General features: G+C 34.0%; 1 protein-coding gene across 6 annotated transcripts in view; it reads right to left on the bottom strand.

Moving 5' to 3' along the window:
- Positions 1-9693: 9693 nt before the first annotated feature.
- LOC150094561 (transmembrane protein 198-like) overlaps positions 9694-19132 on the bottom strand; it is a 261654-nt gene continuing 252215 nt past the window's right edge. For 4 of the 6 annotated variants that reach the window (XM_090411785.1, XM_090411783.1, XM_090411787.1 and 1 more), the window contains one exon: positions 9694-14683. In XM_090411785.1, the coding sequence (XP_090267911.1) occupies positions 14546-14683 (138 nt within the window). In that variant the 3' untranslated portion in view covers positions 9694-14545. Of the gene's footprint in view, positions 17098-19132 lie in introns of all 6 variants that reach the window. The other 2 variants (XM_090411789.1, XM_090411788.1) reach the window with 2 other exon arrangements.

Below are 19132 nucleotides of genomic sequence, written 5' to 3'. Positions count from 1 at the left end.
TCTTCGATTCATGTAGAAAGAAGTCTCTCTAATTCAATCATTATAATACCTTGATTTCGAGTGCATGCATGATGAACTTGAAGCAGCCTTACCTTTCTCTTTGTATTCAGCAGCTTTGCTTAAAATTGCTCTTACATTTTTCAACCATTTTTGTGTTCTTATCCTATTTGCGCTTTGGACTTGCCTTGTTCATTTTTCTTTATTATTTCGAGTTTTTCTTCCAATTAGATTACTTTTTGAATCTTTTTCACACTTCCACTTTTTTGCTCACTAATTCTTTTACTCATTATTAAAGGTTGGGAAAATACTTTAAAATAAAAAAAAAGTAAGGAAAACAAATGCAAAGGAGGCACGAGATAAGATCAGCAAAATACTATGCAATTGGCAGATAACATAAATTTAGATGGTAAATTTGGAACATAGTGTACACGGAAATAGTGTAGTACTGTATGCCATTAAAAAATAATGGTAAAATGTTTTAAATCAGTAACTAAATTATTTCATCTTGGTGAGTGATTTTTTATAATAGTTAGCCATAAAAAATGTATACATAGAAAATTTGGTTATAGGAAAAAAAAAAACGTATTAATCGGAGGAGAATTAATCGAGGGATTGCTGTACTCTTCTTTGTTAAGCTAAGGATTTTAATAGTTATGTTAAAGTTATAGTTATATTATCGGTGTGTTAAATTCTTATAGGAATTTACACCGATAAATCTACAAAGTTGTTTAATTGTTTTAGGAGGTTTAGCAGATAGCATACCCTTTATATTTGACTGAGTTGGCATAATTCCTGTTTTACTGATTTCATGGACTAACTCTCTCAAGAAAATTATCATTCAGAACAGATTTAATTATAACTGTGTTTCATTCAGCCTCTTTACAACAACATTCTGCAGAACTTATTTCTTCAAAGGGATCTGAAAGTAGCCAGAATTTAAATCTAGTTTCATAAAATATTTTGCTCCATACAAACAAATAAATAAGTCCTGTCTCACAAAGTGGAAAATTTGTAAGTTTTGCAATTTCATTGATCACTCTTAAGTCCAGAACAAATTTCAGGCTTCTGTTTGATTTTTCAATTAGGGAAATGCTCCACTGTGAAACTAAGTTATTCCTAACTTTTCATATTGCAATAATTTCAACAAACACTCCATGTACTTCATAAGAGGTTTATATTGCCTAATATAAATAGCAGACTGAGTATTAATCTGTACTACTTCTGTATCCTAAACATAATACTACATTCTCGTACACAGGCTTATACGTTGGTTATGCATTTCTAATTCACTTAGGGAATTGAAACAACGTAGATCCGAATATAAATTAAATAATACTTTAATAGATATTTCCGATATTTCGGCAATGTCTCATTGCCATTTTCTAAAGGAACTTACAAAAAGGCAGGTGCACACAGGCCCTAACAATACAGTAACTGGAAATGAAGATATGAAGCTATCGTTCTCCTAGAAGTCCTGATGGTGCCCTCTGGCAGGCTAAGTAGGCGTTCTTGGCCGTTGGGCTGAAGGTCTGCTGATGTATGCCTCCCAAATTTGGGGCAGTCGCATACAACCAAATTTGTTGAGGTTTGGAGAGTTTCTTAGGGCAGAGGCTGATTCCATAAATAATCTTTCGAATTTATATTTGCTCCGGTGTATTATTGTTGCTTTCTTCCACCGTATTCTGTGGCGAGTATCCAGAGCATGGTGTGCAAGACCAGAATGGCTATATTTGTAAAACCGGATGTAGTCCTTGTGTTCAGAAATTCTGATATTCGCTGTCCTGCCTGTTTGGCCAAAGTATGACAGTTTACAACTGCAAGGGACCTGGTATACACCAGGTAGGTCTAGGGGAAGTGGTTGGTCTTTGGTAGAGCGGATAAGGGATGCCAATTTTCTGTAAGGCCTGTAACAGGAGGTGAGGTCATGTTTTTTTAGAATTTTGGTAATTTTTCTGAGGTGCCTCGGATGTAGGGAATGGTGATGGATTTAGAGTAATCTTTTTTGTGGAGGGGGGCTGTGGTTTGTAGGTTTTAATATTTTTTGGGGGGGTAGCCATTGGCTGAGAAAGTGTTGAGGATGTGATTTAGTTCAGTGTTAAGGGCTATGTCGTTAGAACAGATTAGTTTAGCCCTGTTGTATAGTGTTTTTACCACTCCATATTGTTGTGAGGGGGGGGGGGGGGATTGTTGGTGGATGTATCTGCCTGTATGGGTGGGTTTTCTGTAAACTGAGAAAACCAAAGTTCCATCAGGCTGGCAGGTGACTAGTGTGTCTAGGAAGGGGAGGCAGTTGTTTTCCTCTTTTTCCAGGGTAAAAATATAGCCATTTTCCAATGGCTATATTTTTACAAATATAGCCATTCTGGTCTTGCACACCATGCTCTGGATACTCGCCACAGAATACGGTGGAAGAAAGCAACAATAATACACCGGAGCAAATATAAATTCGAAAGATTATTTATGGAATCAGCCTCTGCCCTAAGAAACTCTCCAAACCTCAACAAATTTGGTTGTATGCAACTGCCCCAAATTTGGGAGGCATACATCAGCAGACCTTCAACCCAACGGCCAAGAACGCCTACTTAGCCCGCCAGAGGGCACCATCAGGACTTCTAGGAGAACGATAGCTTCATATCTTCATTTCCAGTTACTGTATTGTTAGGGCCTGTGTGCACCTGCCTTTTTGTAAGTTCCTTTAGAAAATGGCAATGAGACATTGCCGAAATATCTATTAAAGTATTATTTAATTTATATTCGGGTTGTTTCAATTCCCTAAGTGATTTAGAAATAATACTACATTAGAACAAGTTACTGAAATATCCTCTGAACAGACATTGGAAAAAAAATCCAAAGGCCAATTTTAAAAAATTTGCAATTCTTTTTCTTTCTTCACTGAATTTTTTACTAAGTTATCTTTATCATTTCAATGTTTGACTTCTTATCAGTCTTAAAGATTCACTATCATTCCAAACTCATAATAACACTTGATCTTGCTATACTCAGTGTCTTTAAAAGCCACTGGAGATTGTTGTAATTCTACTTTGTTGACTAGTGCACTATCCAAACAGTATTCTAGTCCAGACAATGATATTTTATAATCCAAAAAGTCACATGCAAGAGCATGAAGCTTCAAGAAATCAATGCCAAATATTACTTGTACTTTTGGATTAGAAGAATTATTGTTAGTAGTAGTACACCTTCCATGGAGTCGGCAGGCTTATTGCAGGAGGTTCATTCAACTGACAACATACTGCACTAAATCTTAAAATCCTTAACATTCACTGCATTATGTTACAACATATTGTAACAATGCTTTCCATTCACTTGCAATTTTCCATGTAAAAAATCTACTCCACACACCCTTCTTCACCACACTCTTACATAACTTCCAGGGATGGCCTCTAGTTCTTTTCCTCATGCCTTCTACTGATTTTATACTCCACTCAACCTCCATCCTTCCTTCCTTCAACCTTCATCCATAACCAACGTTCCATCCAGAGTCCTCATATTGTCTTAGTCACTCATCTCTGGACTCTTTCCAATGTTTCCACACCACAATGAAACCAGGTAATCAAATGTGAGCACAACAGTCCAAGTGTGGTTTGACCAGCACTTTATATAATCACACAACCACCTCCTTATCCCTACATGTTAGTGTACTTCTTACCATAGTGGCACTACAATGTGCAGGCTTTGCAACAAATATGCCCTCTAACCTTCAATCTACTTTCAACCATCACTTCCAAATTTCAAATGTCATCACATTCTGCAGCACAGCACCATCAATATAGTATACAGCCTTATATTTATGCACTCCAAAATGCACGACCTTGCAATTATTAATATTAAAACTACAACCCCACTCCTTTTGGCTCAAGTCAAAAGTCTATTCAAATAGACTGAAGGGAACTTACATCAGCAGTGCTACTTATAATTCTCCCAAACTTTGCATCGTCAGCAAACAGTTGAAGATCCCCAGTAAGTCCAATGATATATCATTTACAAACAAGTTAAACAGTATGACCCCAAGAGAGAACCCTGGAATATGCCACTGGTTATCCTCCTTTTTTTGAGACACTGAATACAGATAGCCAGTCACCTATCCATCTAACCAATATACTATTTATTCCCATCCTCTGCAGCTTGTGCATGAACTTATCATATGGTAATCAACCAAACACTTTGCAAAGTCCAAGAATATCACCGTATATGATTCTCCCTTATCACTCATTACCTTACCTTACCCATAAAATACAAGGAAATTGCTAAAACAAGACCTGCCCTTCACAAATCTGCTGACGATCATACAAAATGATGTGTCCATCAACTTAATCTTGTATTCTAGTCTTATCTGATCTCTTCAACACGTTACCTGCAGCTGCAGTTATACAGACCAGTCTATAATTGAAAAAGTCTGTCCTAGAACCATGCTTGTGGAGTGGTACTATTTTGCCTTCTTTCAACTCCTTAGGAATCTTATCCACTGCAAGACTTTCATTAAATAACCAGATCAGGGACATAGCCAACTGTGGTGCACATTCCTTAAGAATACGTGGTGATATGTCATCCATTCCCATGATCTTATTAACATCTAACCCAATCAACACCTGATACACCTCTGATTGTTTTACTTCCAATTCTCCTAATACTTGCCTTCCTTCTACACAGTGCATGGCATCATTTACATAAGTATGATATACATTGATAAAGTGGTCATTCAATAATTCCACCATATCCTTTGCAATGGTCACTGCCATAACTGTCAACCTGTCATAATTATTTTTCCTCTTGCTTGCCATATAGTGGATGCATTCTGTTGAATTAATCTTGGCCTGACCAGCTAATCTCCTCTCATACTGCATCTTTCCTTCTTACCAATGCTCCTCACCTTCCTAGCCTGCAGTTTATACTCTTCAGGATCTGATTGCCACCAACTGTCTTGTACCTCCTCCATAACCTTCTTTTCCAAAACAGCTTGCTTAATTTTACTGTTCATCCATTTCACTCCTACTATATTTACTCGCTTAACTCTTGATATGCAGTTATATATTGCTTGTGCCAGATACTGCCTTATGAATATCCATGCAGTGTCAACAGCTTTTCTGCACGACTCATCTACCCAACATACTGATGCTAGTTGACCATTGAGCTTCCCATAATCATCCACTTTATAATTCGTCTCCTTTTTTGGCAGTAATCTTTTCTAGTTTCACTACTTCGCAAACAAGTACTTCATGATCACTCTCGCCAACTGGTGGCAGTGTTAATACCTTGTTAACAAGTACATCTTAAGTTATCAATAAATCCCAAACACTAAAGTCTCTAGTTGCTTCAGTAACATGCCACTTAAGATATTTCTCTCTCATAATTCAACAAGCTCACTCTCCTTGTTCCTGTACACTATCTCATCCTTCCATTCTATATTAATGTAATTAAAGTCTCCATCAAGATCACCTTCTTTTTATATGCCCAACCAATCTGCCTAAACATTCCAGAATCATTAGTATTCACTACATTTCCTTGCCTATAACAGCATCCTATTAGATATACTAGCCTGTTAATTTCAAACTCACACAACTTCAAAATCTGCACATGTACTATTAATTTCCACATTTTGTGGACACAATTCTTCTGAAATCATTAATAGTGCTTCTCCTCATCTTTTCACCCTCCTATCCTTCCAAAAAATTGTATATCCTTTTATTTCTATTCCCTACATAACATCTTTAGACAACCACATTCACTTATACCTGATTATCTTTGGGCATAATGACTTAATCAATGCAACAAACTCAACTCTCTTATTTTGAATACTTCTTAATATTTGCATACAAGCATAACAATCTTTTGTGTCTTTGAGGCCATTCTACCAGCACCAACATTCTCTACTCTGAACACTATACTACACCCCCCCCCCTCTCTCTCTCTCTCTTCAGTCAGACCACTCCTCTTTCCCTGATCCTGACTATGAATGCTGTTCATACCTGTCTCATCCTCACCTTTATGCATTCCATCAACTTGTCCTGCTGCAACCACATCTTCAACCTATATCCATCTTCCTCTTGATTTTGTGACTTCTCAGCAAACATTAGCCTTTCTAGCCCAACATCAAACCCATTCAAATGTAGTCCAACAACTTTAAACCATTTCAACTTGCCTTCAAATTTTCTCACAGATTCACAAACTGAACCCCTTTTGCTTCACACAACTCAGGCATCTTGCTATTCATTATCTCTGCTCTCCTTCTCAGTTTGCTATTGTCATACCTGAGCAACATGCCTATTACTTTTCCAACAACACTATTATCTTTTACATCTTGCAACAACTTTCTGAAGTCTCTATCAATTCCTTTTTTCACCAACTAAGTCATTCATGCCCACTCCTATCACTAATTCTGATTCCTGCTCTTTCCTTCTCTGCAAAGCATTAGAGAAGGAAAGAGTGAGCATTAGAGGTGTGATGACTTTATTAGTTATCACACCTCTAATGATCAAGTCTCTATAAACAATGATATACGATTATTCCTTGACTCTTTCTTTGTAATATTAACTTCCTCCTTCTCATTCACATGTGCCAATCTGTTCTTCAGGTGTTTAATCTCATCTTCCAGAACTTCATTTCACCTATCATTTTCACCAACTCTTACTTAAGCTTTTCTACTATGATCCCGATGACAATTACTATTTTGAAATGCTCTAACCTATCAATACACTTTTCACATAAATAAATACTTACTTTTTTTTTTGTTGTTCACTCTAACAATCCACAAATCTTTCACATTTTTTGGTGCATACATGAAGCTATTCTCATAATGCATCCACTGGGAAAAATCCAGGCAGACCTTGATCTTCATGCCGAAGCATTCTGTGATGCACATGCATTTCTTTGTGGAAGCTACTTGCAGAAAGCAGATGCAACAGGAACAAACAAGTAGCAACAGGATAAACAAACAAAATTCTAACAACAAACATTACTGAAGGACCCTTATATCCAGCATGAAAAAAGTGAAGCACAATTATACAATAAAAAGTCACACTATTTAAAACCACTTTTATTAGCACGACATACTTTAAAAAAAAAAAAAAAAAAAACTGAAATAAATGTGTTGATTTACTTAGTAGCTGAAATTTGTGATTCAAAAATACTCTTTAGCTTAATGAATAATTCAAATCTGAACTACCATTTGGTATTAGTTTTAATTTTTTTGAATAAACTACAAGAAATCATCAAAATATATGCACCCATGTGTAGATTTCACAAGTCACATTCTTGATAAATCTTTGAAGAATTGTCAAACAATTATCTTCATTAGCTAAAGGTGGAAATGATGCATCACACTTGAGTTACCTTGAGCTGTAATCATGCCTAATGAGTAATTTGACATGTCTGTTTTTGCCAATATCATGTTAGAATCACGTTTGTTTCTGAATTTTCTTTTATGCTCATAGTATGTTGACAACTAAATTTATTGCTAGCATAGGTCTCTAACAGAATGAACTTATCCTTCTTGATATGTTTTACCCTTGTCTGGAACATTAGACTTGTAAGAAAAAGTACTGATTATCATTGAATCAGATATCTTAAACAGAAGTTGCTGTCCTTTTACAATGGACCTGTGCTGTTTATTTCTTCTCTTAAAAATATTTTTAGTGCCTTTAGTTCTCCCAAATTTTGTGATTTTAATTTGGACTCAGATTTTAGAACATCTTTAGTTAAACTCTTCAAAATTCTTTAGATTTGTTTCTTAGCAAATTTAAATTTTTTAAAACTATCTTTCCCTTTATCTGTAATCAATGTGTGTCAAGAGAATGGGTATCATTGTACTGAAGTCTATTCCCTCCTTCCTTTACTTTCTCCTTCATTTCCCTAACATGCTAATAGCTGTTCAAGACTTTTAACCTTTTTTTTTTTATATGCTGTTTATTTCAAATTATCTCTGAGGTCATGCCTAAACTGATGAAACGGTAACCATTCTAGAGAGGATCTCTCTTGAGATGGAACATTTAAATTATGGCAATACTCAAAAGTCTGCAGTAATACTGGAAAATAGATTCTTTATTACCTTGAATGAACTGATGGATTTTTCAGATCTCAGAGCCCTCCCCAACACTTGAAAATTCTGATAGTAGCACAAATTGTTAAAGGTGTTGCATACCCACATACAATACTAGTGTACTATAGGTTGATCAACAACCTCTCGTGTAGGGACTCAACATAAAAATAAATTAATTAAATAAATAAAATACTCACCAGTGTCTCTTAATAAGGGTGACATGTTCAGGAATGTTTTAGCTTTGCCTAGAAATTTATTGCAAAGTATTATTAAGAGCTGGAAGCCTGACTGTTTTTCAAAGTCTCTGATTTTTTCTGTAGATTTAAAAAATATTTTTATATTCCTATGACTATGACCTGAAAAAGACAGTACTGTAGAGTTTTGATTCAATAGCCTAAACAAACTTAATCTTTAACAGAAGCAATCTGACTAGATATATTACTGTTTCATGTAGTCATTTTGGTCTTTTTAGACTTTCTGGAATCTAAAATTAAGCTAAAGTCATAAACCAGTCCTGCAAGTCAACTATGCCAATTTATGTGTGTACATAATTCATGAAAATCTATCAAATGTACCAATTTAATGTTATTTCTTTGTCTATATACCAAGTGATAAGGAAAACTCAAAAGAGTTCATACCTGATTGGTGCAATGACTTCAAGCTTAATTCTTTTAGAATTCAGGAAACGACTGACCCAAGACCAAATATATATACATACACACACACACACACACACACACACACATGCATACCATGACTAAACAAAACATATGCAAAATATACACTTTCAAATAGATAAAACTATTTTAGATTGAAGGTTTTAGATGATTAATCATTCTCACGCTGACTCATACTTTTACAAATTAATGAATATTATTAACATGTAAATATCAGTCTACCAGACAGTGTCTTATTTTTCAGAGGAAAATTTTACAGAGAATAACTGTTCTTTAGACAAAGTTCTTCAGGCTTTTCTTAAAATGTAATTTTTTTTAAAATCTTCCATAAGACTATGCAGTATTTCTTCTTTCAGCATATATATCTTCTTTCACACTATCATCACACTGAACATGAATATTGTCTTAGCTCAGAATCTCAGATAGGAAATATAATCACAAATACCCTTTTACCAGTGAAAAACAATTTTTCATAATGTGTTACAAATAAGCCTATTCTTCACTTTCTATGACAGTTGAGATTGTCTAACACCTTCACAATGATTGTTTCGAACAATATTAATTCATTTATCACATCATATGACTTGTGTCCTAGAGAGGGAAGAAAACATCCCTTAAAGCATTTTTTTTTCAAACTCTGAATCAGAATGACTATCGAGTGTCTCCTTTCTGGCACCGTCCATTTAATTACATTATTAATCCATCAGCCACAGGCATCATCTTTGCTTAAAATTTTGTTTTTGGATGCGTTTGTTCATATTCCAGTCCAGTCATAAAGTCGTATATGAACTTCTAAAACAAATAGTCTTTTTCCCATTCTTAAATTTCTCCCTGTCTGTCTCTTACTTGGATACTAACACTTTTCAAGTCCAGCTGTTAATCTTCCATGAATTTCTTCACTGCACATGTACAATTATTCAATTAGACAGTAAGCAAGAAGTTAATAATGGCAGCGACACTGTCTTACCCAAATGAGAAGGTCTTTATGACAAACAACTATTATTACTGTACATTTAACAATTCTCTGAACTAAATAAATACCAATGAAATTATTACAAATACCTCTCTGGTAAGTATAGTTTAATCTAAAACACTATTTTTTAAACATAAATATCAATCTCTAATCAGGCACATAGCAAGTGCTGATAGTATAAGGCTATGAAACCAAATTATAAGAATTCTAATGTACAAAACTCAATTGTAAAAAGACTCATAATTGTAAATTATGATTATTTTTACAAATTGCAGTAAAAATCAAGCAGTCTATTATGCACAACCTTTATTCTCTTAATTTTACATTGAAAATAGAGAAGAACATTACAAAAAAAAATATAGTTGTGCATAATTATACTTTATCTTGCAATACTCCAGTGATATTAGGACTGATGAAATGAAACTACATGAAATTTGATTTATTGTCCCCTCAAACATATTGTAATAATTTTAATAATTTCATGAACTCAAAATGTCATCTACTAAACCTGTATTACCTGCACCGACTTTTCTTCCCCCCCCCCCCCTCTGTAACAGTATATGCAGCATATTGTTCTTCCAACTACAGTGGTATCTCGCTAATCCAAACTAATAAAAACCGTGGTCGTTCGGATTAGTGAATTTCCCCAAGAGACAACAATAACTAGCTTTTAAGACAAAAATAATCAGATTCTAATGGTACATCAATTTAATTCTTTCAATAAATGAAGTAACTGGTAGAAAAAAAGCTACTGTACTGTAATGTAAAACTTAAAAAATAATACACTACAGAAGTTTACTTTAGTAAAAAATTTACTGTTTGTTGTACTGTATTGTTGAGGATTCTGATTTAATAAAATTGCATACTTCAGTACATAACTTAATGTGCGTAAAAAATATCACTTTCGTATACACAACACAAAAAAAGTTTCACAAAATAACACACAAAAAAGCTTTTTTATTTCTTTGTAAAAAAAAGTCACTGATTTTATTTTGCTTCTTGGAAGCTAAACTTTTTTTCGAAGAATGTTTCTTCTTGGAGCTGCATTAGCAATAAAATTTTGTGGAATGGCGTATCATTCTGCTTAGTCCATTCTATACACACATTAAAACTGTCAACTGCCTCTTCATGTTTTACTTTTTTTTTCTTCGAGTTTTTCATCGTCGTCTTCTAATTCATTCTGTAGCCTCATATTTATAATTTCAGCATCTGATTCGATTTCGAATTCACTTTCGGATCTACCTGTAATCCATCCATAACATCTGTTTGTGAAATTTCAACATCTGGATTTATATTTTTAACCAAATTATTCACATTTTGAATTTCCTCTTTTTGTGTATATTTGTGATTCATGCCGACAATACAGTACGCACTGTACAGTATAAAAAAGCAAACGTGAACACACAATAAATCAAAATAGGCCTCCAGTATAACTGTACAATCGACAGTATGAAAAAAATACTGTACTGTAATAATAATAAAATAAATAATAATAGTTAACATAATAATTATTAAATAAAATAATAGTACACAATATAATAATATGTAATAAATAAAACTTTTTTTCTTTCAAACCGCAGTTCGGATTACTGGAGGGTTCAGATTAGCGAGATACCACTGTATTTCAGCCCATACTCTGGCAGTTCATTGTATACGAAAGACAGTGAAAAGAATGTCTTTCAATCTAGGGGAATATACAAAGGATTACAACAGTTTGGCTTTTCAGATGACATAAGTAGGGATTCTACTACAAAAAATTGATCCGAATTTGTTGAAAATGACATGATCAATTATCAGCACCATTAGCATTTTGAATAGAATTTGCATTTTGTGCATGCTTCTTTGGCCTCTGCAAAAATATCTGTAATTGCATTAAGTCATAAAACAGTAATCCATAATGCACTATCTTAAGATCTCATATTCAGACATCCATAAACTTAAAAAGTAGCAATGTCTGAGACATTCTGACAATTTATATAACTTCCTGGTAGTATCAACTGTCTAAGCATTCTGCACAGCAACTGCAAAATTAGCTGTAACAACAACAAAAATTTAATACAAGTATTTGCCTTGCCAAAAGAGGAAGACATATTCACCTGATATGGATGTTTAAATTATCACTCACATCTTTACTTCAAGGAATACACACATATCTAGGGGTAATATTTGAATAATTTTTTATTATAGTTAACTGACATTTTGCCTTGGTCATTAGCAGTAGCATGCATGTGAATGCTACTGCCATCATCACAGGAGGAAACACATATAATGGATTCAAAGTTGCATAATCTTAATATCCTAAATGGTGTCCCTTATGGATATGGTGAGGGGATCGTGATGTTTCAGGGCTGATAGTCTCATGATGGTTGTCTCCCAGATTTATGGCAGAGTGATGCAGTCAAATTTGTTTAGTTATGCAAGTGTTTTAAATGAGCAGCAGCAGATTGTAAAAACAATCATTTGAATAGATAAACATAATTGATGTGTCCAACATCTGCATTACAGTTACTCTGGGGTTGAAGACCATGCCCCATTCACTAAGATCATTAGATTTTGTGAAGAAAAAAAGACTACTATTTTTTATCATATATGTAAATACAAATGTGAGACTTTTTGGAATCTGTCACAGCTTTACAACACTTACTTAGCCTAAACAAATTTAGCTGTCTCACTCTAACAAAAATCTGGGAGATATCACAAGACTATCAGTTGAAAGATCAAGATTTCTTCATTGTGTCCATAGATGATGCCAGTTAGGACATTAGGATTACACCATTATTAATTCATTCTGTATGTGTCTTCTATGGTTGTGCCTCCATGCACATACATGTAATATCCTTCCTGTGCTTATGAAGACGCCTTGGTGATGAAGGCAAAATAATGGTCAATAATTTCATAGAAAGTTACTTAATTATTATCCCTACATGTACTATCCTGTCAGTATATGTTATTTACAATTATATCAAATTAATGACAGCATATCTTACAATACATTTTAGATCCCTGAATCTGAACTTTTTAATCTTCCCAACATATGCAGATAAACAATGCAATATCTGAAGATGCAGCCAAGAATAAACACACCAGATTACATAACCATTTACTCTTCCGCAAATTATAATACTGTGGGCCCACATATAGCATTAATACACTATAAATTCTGCAGATGCTATGTGTGAAATTATATATATATATATACATGAACATTTTGGATCAATTCTCCCATTTATGTTTTGGTAGTATCCTTTTTTATTTATTTATTTATTTTAAATATAACAAGTAAATAAATTTCACATTTATATTTAGACATTTCTGATGGGATAGAATGTATGCATAGTTATATGTGTGTATGTGACATCCAACATGCAAGCAAAAGTAAATACACTGTTCTTAAAGAAGAAGTATTTTCAAAAACTAGTTTACTTCTTGACTGTGAGCACACAGGAATGCTTATTGGAAAAAATAATAATTAAAAAATAACAATATTAATATTTTGAGTGCAATATGTGAATGACACAGAAATAGAAAGCCATCTTGTTCTTTCAAATAATACAATCATTTGCACATCTTTTTACATAAGCTGTATTTATCTAAAGGTAGAATTTTATCCTACTTTTTGTTACTTTTTTTTTTATCTTGAAATGTTTTTAAATGTGAAGAGAAAATCTGCATAATTTTTTTTTTTTCTGTTCAGAACTCAGTACATCATAAACTGTATCTCGCAAATACATAAAACACTTCTCATTTTTTTTTATACATAGAGCATACATCCATACAGAAAAACTTGATCCAATATAGCATCTACAAGTTTTGAAATCTGTGCTTATCCAACCATACAAACATGTAATATTCTTTCCTGATTACATTGCACTGAAAAACTATATAATTACAACTTTAGAGATGAGCAATCAAAATATGTCATGGTGACAAGTTACCCACAACAGACATCTGCTGCCAAATACACTGTACCATGCAAAATGTTAATAACCATTAGGGAGAGGGAAGGGAGGGGTAGAAAACATGAGAATATATTAACATCACAGAATATTAAAAAAAAATAATAATAAAATAAAGTAACTGTTGTTTTACTCTTTGCAATATAACCCAGTCTTAATAGAGATATACCTACAAAATTTGTGCCATGAGATTTATAGCACAGAGTTTACAATTCTGTGCCTTCTGGCTATAAGGCATTTTCTTTGGTTTTTGGCATAAATAGGAATCTGTACTCCAGTCCAACTGGTGACTAAAATAATGGCAGTAGTAATATGTATGGTCTGACCTTACATTCAAGTGCACAAACATAGGAATATCAACACTAGATGCTATTAATAGCATCTTCCAGTTCACAAGTTCAAGGCACCATTCTCTTCACCGGCTTCCTTATGTGTAATCAGCACCAAAAAAAAAAAAAAACATCACTGAAATATCTGGTCGAGGCAATAAATACAGAAGAGCATCACTTATCAGCACTGTGTGATAAGAGCACATCCTTAGTAACAGTCTTTGATTTCAGAACTAAGTCTGTCTTTTAAAACACACCTGGTCTTTACAGAAATCAGATGCTAATTACTTAACTTATCCAAATGCAAATGTACCTATTCACTTATGATGGACTATAATTTCGATATGATAGAACTATATATATATATATATTTATTTATTTATATATATTTATTTATGTGTATTTTTAAATGTGACAAGTTATAATTATAGTTTATTCATACAAATGTTATTCAATAGCATTTGCCATAAACATGATATATATGATGGTACAGCATATGACTGCAAGTACAATGTTCATCATTATTTAGCAACAAATTCCCTATACTTCTGTAGTTGTCATGGCAGTTGACTGATAGATGTGGCAGTGCTCTCTGAAGGGTTCAATACTGTTAGATGAGTCAGATCTGAGTGGAGTGTAGTGAAGCTATCATCTGGTGGAGGACAAACCTTCTTTTGTAGACTCTGGATGTAATTCTGCAAAGAAAGTGTGCATTCTCACCCCCTGGTCTCCATGGTAACAGCCCAGGAGTTATAGAAATACCAAACAGAATAAGGAAAAGGAAATGCTAATTACACACATACACACAATCACATGTACAACAATAAGACAACAGAAGTAAATCTGGAAGGGAAAATATGAAGGGAAATAATAGCAGTGTTAGCTGTGTGCTCTAACAGATTAAAAGCTAAAAGCTCTCTCTCACTCTCTCTCTCAAGACATACATGACATTCAGTACAGTTTCAACTAGAAACTAATGAACAAATATATTACCTATTAATCTAGGACAAGTATATTAATTTATATAAACACAACAGGCTTTGTACACTTTTACATTTTATATTTTGGTGGCCTAGTTGGCCAAGTGCATACTTGCTCTCTCTAACCAGCAGGCTGTGGGTTTGCATTCCACTGTGGGTGTGAAGTTTTGTGAATGACTTTAGAGGGCATATGAAGTTCATCAAGTGTAAGACTGCTATCATCCAGCTTATTAGATGCCTGAAGTCACATGAAAAAGTTCCATGTTTGGTCTCTAGCAGGGTTTCTGAATTACCTAACTCTTAGTCCACCCATGATACTAATGTATTATAGTTCACATAAAAAAATAACAATGCAATGTATTTAAATCATTTAATATATTTAATATAATGTCACAAGTATTCTGTAATGGACAAATTAATACTGAACTAACCCTAGTGAACTGAACTACATAAAAATGACAGCACCTACATGTGTGTGGGGAAGGAGGGAATGTTAATATGGCATGCATAAAGAACTATGCCAGCTTTCAAACTGGATATTAAGTGAAAATAAATTATAAGCAGTACTCTATTAGCAATACGAAGAATAGACAAGGACAGTAGTGCTATTATTTGAAAGGCCATCTTCTTGAATGTGGCTCCAATAAGGGTATTGGTGAAAAAATTCTAAAATTTGGAGTTTCAATTATGAGATGGGGAATTCAGAAAAAGCTAATTCTAAAATTCTCTTTCCAGAATCTAATTTTAAGCAAGCAGTTTAAATAACATAACTGCTTTTGTTCTTTCCTATACATATAAAAGAAATGAACATAATAAACAGGAACTGCCATTTTTAACTGACTATCCTCTTGCCAACATTTTTATATCACAACATTCTTATATATGTATTATAAAAATACATTTTTTAAAGTCAGTCCAATCCACTTAAGGTTTGAAATCTGTAACACATTAATGCAATGGATGGGCTAAGGGTTTGATAAGCTGGGTAGTTTGCACAGTATATTACAAATATTGATGAAAAGCAATCAGATATAAAATTTAGCAGTCATCTAAAAGAAGATCAATCACCAAGTTTCTCGATGTCTAAATTTAAGATACATACTACCATTTATATTCCATTTCAGAAGTATTCAGGCAAATCTTGGACATAAGCTTGCTGAGTTGGCTTTGAAAAGCATAAGCACATATAAGCTGCAGGAAACTACACGCAAATATTAACAAGAAGATATCAACAATGCAGAGAACTCTGTCATAATTAGATTGTAAAATAATGGAAGGAGCTCCTATTGAGGAGTAACTAGTTGTGATACACATTTTTAAGATCTAATAAGTGGCATCTGGATTCAGAGGAATGTCTGGAGAGGGCCATCTGCTATACTGCATTGAGCCAACAATGAAGTCTGGAGAAGAAGTGGTGTAGTAGTAGCACAGCACATATTGTTTTTTCCATTAAGATTTTCACTATTGGACTCTAAGTGATGATCGTTGTGACCAATATTGATATTCTCAACGATATTTTGCTATTCATGATGTAGCATGCAAGGAATTAAGGTTGGTTAAATTCTTTGCTTGGAGGAATGGAACAAAATATAGTCTGTTCAGTATAACAAATTAAAGGCAAATTTCCTTCCTGCTCTCTCCCCTTAAAAATTCAATTTTTAAAGCCAAGGTTAATCAGTTAACCTTGGGCTTTGAAAAAAGTATTTCAATTAAGAACTACTTGATTCCAAATATTTTAAAGAGAATACTACACTATTCTTAGCATATATTATAAATTATGAACAGCAACAAAGATATGAGAGTGGTATAAAAAACATTTAAGTGTGATAGCACACTGAGTAAGATTATGATAGCACCATGAAAAGTAGAAGTTTGCTAACCAACTAAAGAACTAACTTAATATTATATGTAAATTAAATGGGGTTTTAATGCACAAGAAGACAATGAAAGAAAATATCAAACCATATACATACATACATACACACACACATACATAAACATGATTATCCTACAGTACATGACATTAAAAAGAACCATGCATGAATAAGTGATTAAAAGAAACACACTGAAACTTAAACAGAGTTATAAGCTGAATCTTTGTCAGTGGGTGAGTGACTAAGAGGAAGATACTGTCCCACAGGACCCCAGGGTGAAGATGCAATGGGTAACAATAAGTGCAGTGACCACACAGCTAACAATGCTAAAAGCAATAATGTAAAAGGTATTGCAAAACAGCAAACAAAAAAACTTCATTAAGCAAGCAGGGTACCACACATAATGATTTATCATGTGAACCGTAATATTAATTTAAGAATATTAATTTGACAATATTACATTTTCCACAAATTTTACAATACAGCTTATCAAAATTAAATGGCAGTGATCAATAGTTATTCAAATATGTCTTCTTTATGACTTATTTCTACTAGCACTGACCACACCTAAGTATAAAAAAACATGACTTAAGAGAAAATTTCTGCTGTTGTTTAGTGATGAGTAACTAATTGCATTATTGAATTACAATGAAAGAACAAGATAACAGTAAGGAGTAAAAATAGGAAATTGGAGTGGTCAGAGTGTAAGAGGTGTCTAGAAGACAGGATGACCTCAGAGAGAGTGAATTGTTGTATTTACTAATGTAAGGAGTGTGTATCATAAATAAGATGGTATAAGTGAAACTTACTTGTCTGAGGATGATATACTGTAGGAAATAGAAATAGAGGGATTTAGAATTTTCTGGAAGGATGTGGACTGACAGGGGATCTTCAAATTGTTTGCTGACAGTGCAAATCTAGAAAGAATTATAAGGAATATTGTTGATACTAATTCCCTTCAGGAAGATCTGAATAGACTTTTAGCTTGGACAAATGAGTGGGGGGAACCTGTAGTTTTAATATTAAGAAATGCTGCAAAGTGCTGCATTTTGGAATGCAGGGATATAAAGTTATGTACTGATACTGTATCGGTGGAACTGTGCTTCAGGAAGTGGACAAGATTTGGAATCGGCAGGTGATGGTTGACAGTGGACTGAATATCAGTGAGCATATTGTAAGTGATGCAAAGACCACACAATCACACTACTGCTATGATAAGGCATGCATGCATCGATAAGTTGAAATAAGGAGGCGATTGTGCCACCATATGAAGCACTGGTCAGACTACACTTGGATGTTGCGATCAAATTTGGTCACCCAGTCTTCACTGTAATGAGGAAACATGAGAGAGGATCTACAGACAAATCACTAAGGTAATATCGGGACTCTGGAATGTGGGTTATGCAGAGAGACCATGGGAATGTAAATTGCAAGTTTGGTAAACAGAAAGAAAGAGAGTTATGATAGAGATGTTTAAGTTAGCAAGTGGAAGTAGTAAGTAAAGGAGTGGAAGGTGAAAGGGGAAGAACAAAAGGCTACTGAAATTGTGTAAAGTTTTGGTAAAGAGGGGTGTGAGGAGTATATTTTTACACAGAGCATGGTGGATAAGTGGAATATATTCTGAATGTGCAGAGTATAAATAATCACAACTCTGGAAGGCCATTTCCTAAATAGTCAATTAGGTATAAAAAGCCAGTCTCCTGGTCACTCTGTAGTTTTAAACTACTGCTTTTTTTTGGGGGGGGGGGATTACATAAAATGTTAAGTGTATTGGGGATGATATACCGTGGGAAATGGAAATAGAGGGATTTAGACTTTTCTGGAAGGATGTGGACTGCAGGGGATCTTCAAATTGTTTGCAGACAGTGCAAAACTAGAAAGAATTATAAGGAATGTTATTGATACTAATTCCCTTCAGGAAGATCTGAATAGACATTTAGCTTGGAGAAATGAGTGGGGGGTGGGGATGTAGTTTTAATATTAAGAAATGCTGCAAAGTGCTGCATTTTGGAATGCAGGGATATGAAGTTATGCACTGATACTGTATTGGTGAAACTGTGCTTCAGGAAGTAGACAAGATTTGGAATCTGCAGGTGATGGCTGACAGTGGACTGAATATCAGTGAGCACACTGTAAGTAATGCAAAGACCACACAATCACACTACTGCTATGATAAGGCATGTATCGATAAGTTGAAATAAGGAGGTGATTGTACCACCATATGAAGCACTGGTCAGACTACACTTGGATGTTGTGATTAAATTTGATCAATTTAAGTGTATACATCAAA

Source organism: Typopeltis vanoorti, chromosome 22 (assembly GCF_054136105.1).
Source record: "Typopeltis vanoorti isolate ZY-2024b chromosome 22, IOZ_Tvanoo_1.0, whole genome shotgun sequence".
Lineage (NCBI taxonomy): Eukaryota > Metazoa > Arthropoda > Arachnida > Uropygi > Thelyphonidae > Typopeltis > Typopeltis vanoorti.
The sequence above is the reverse complement of the archived record's forward strand: the minus strand, read 5'-3'. Positions and strand labels throughout refer to the sequence as shown.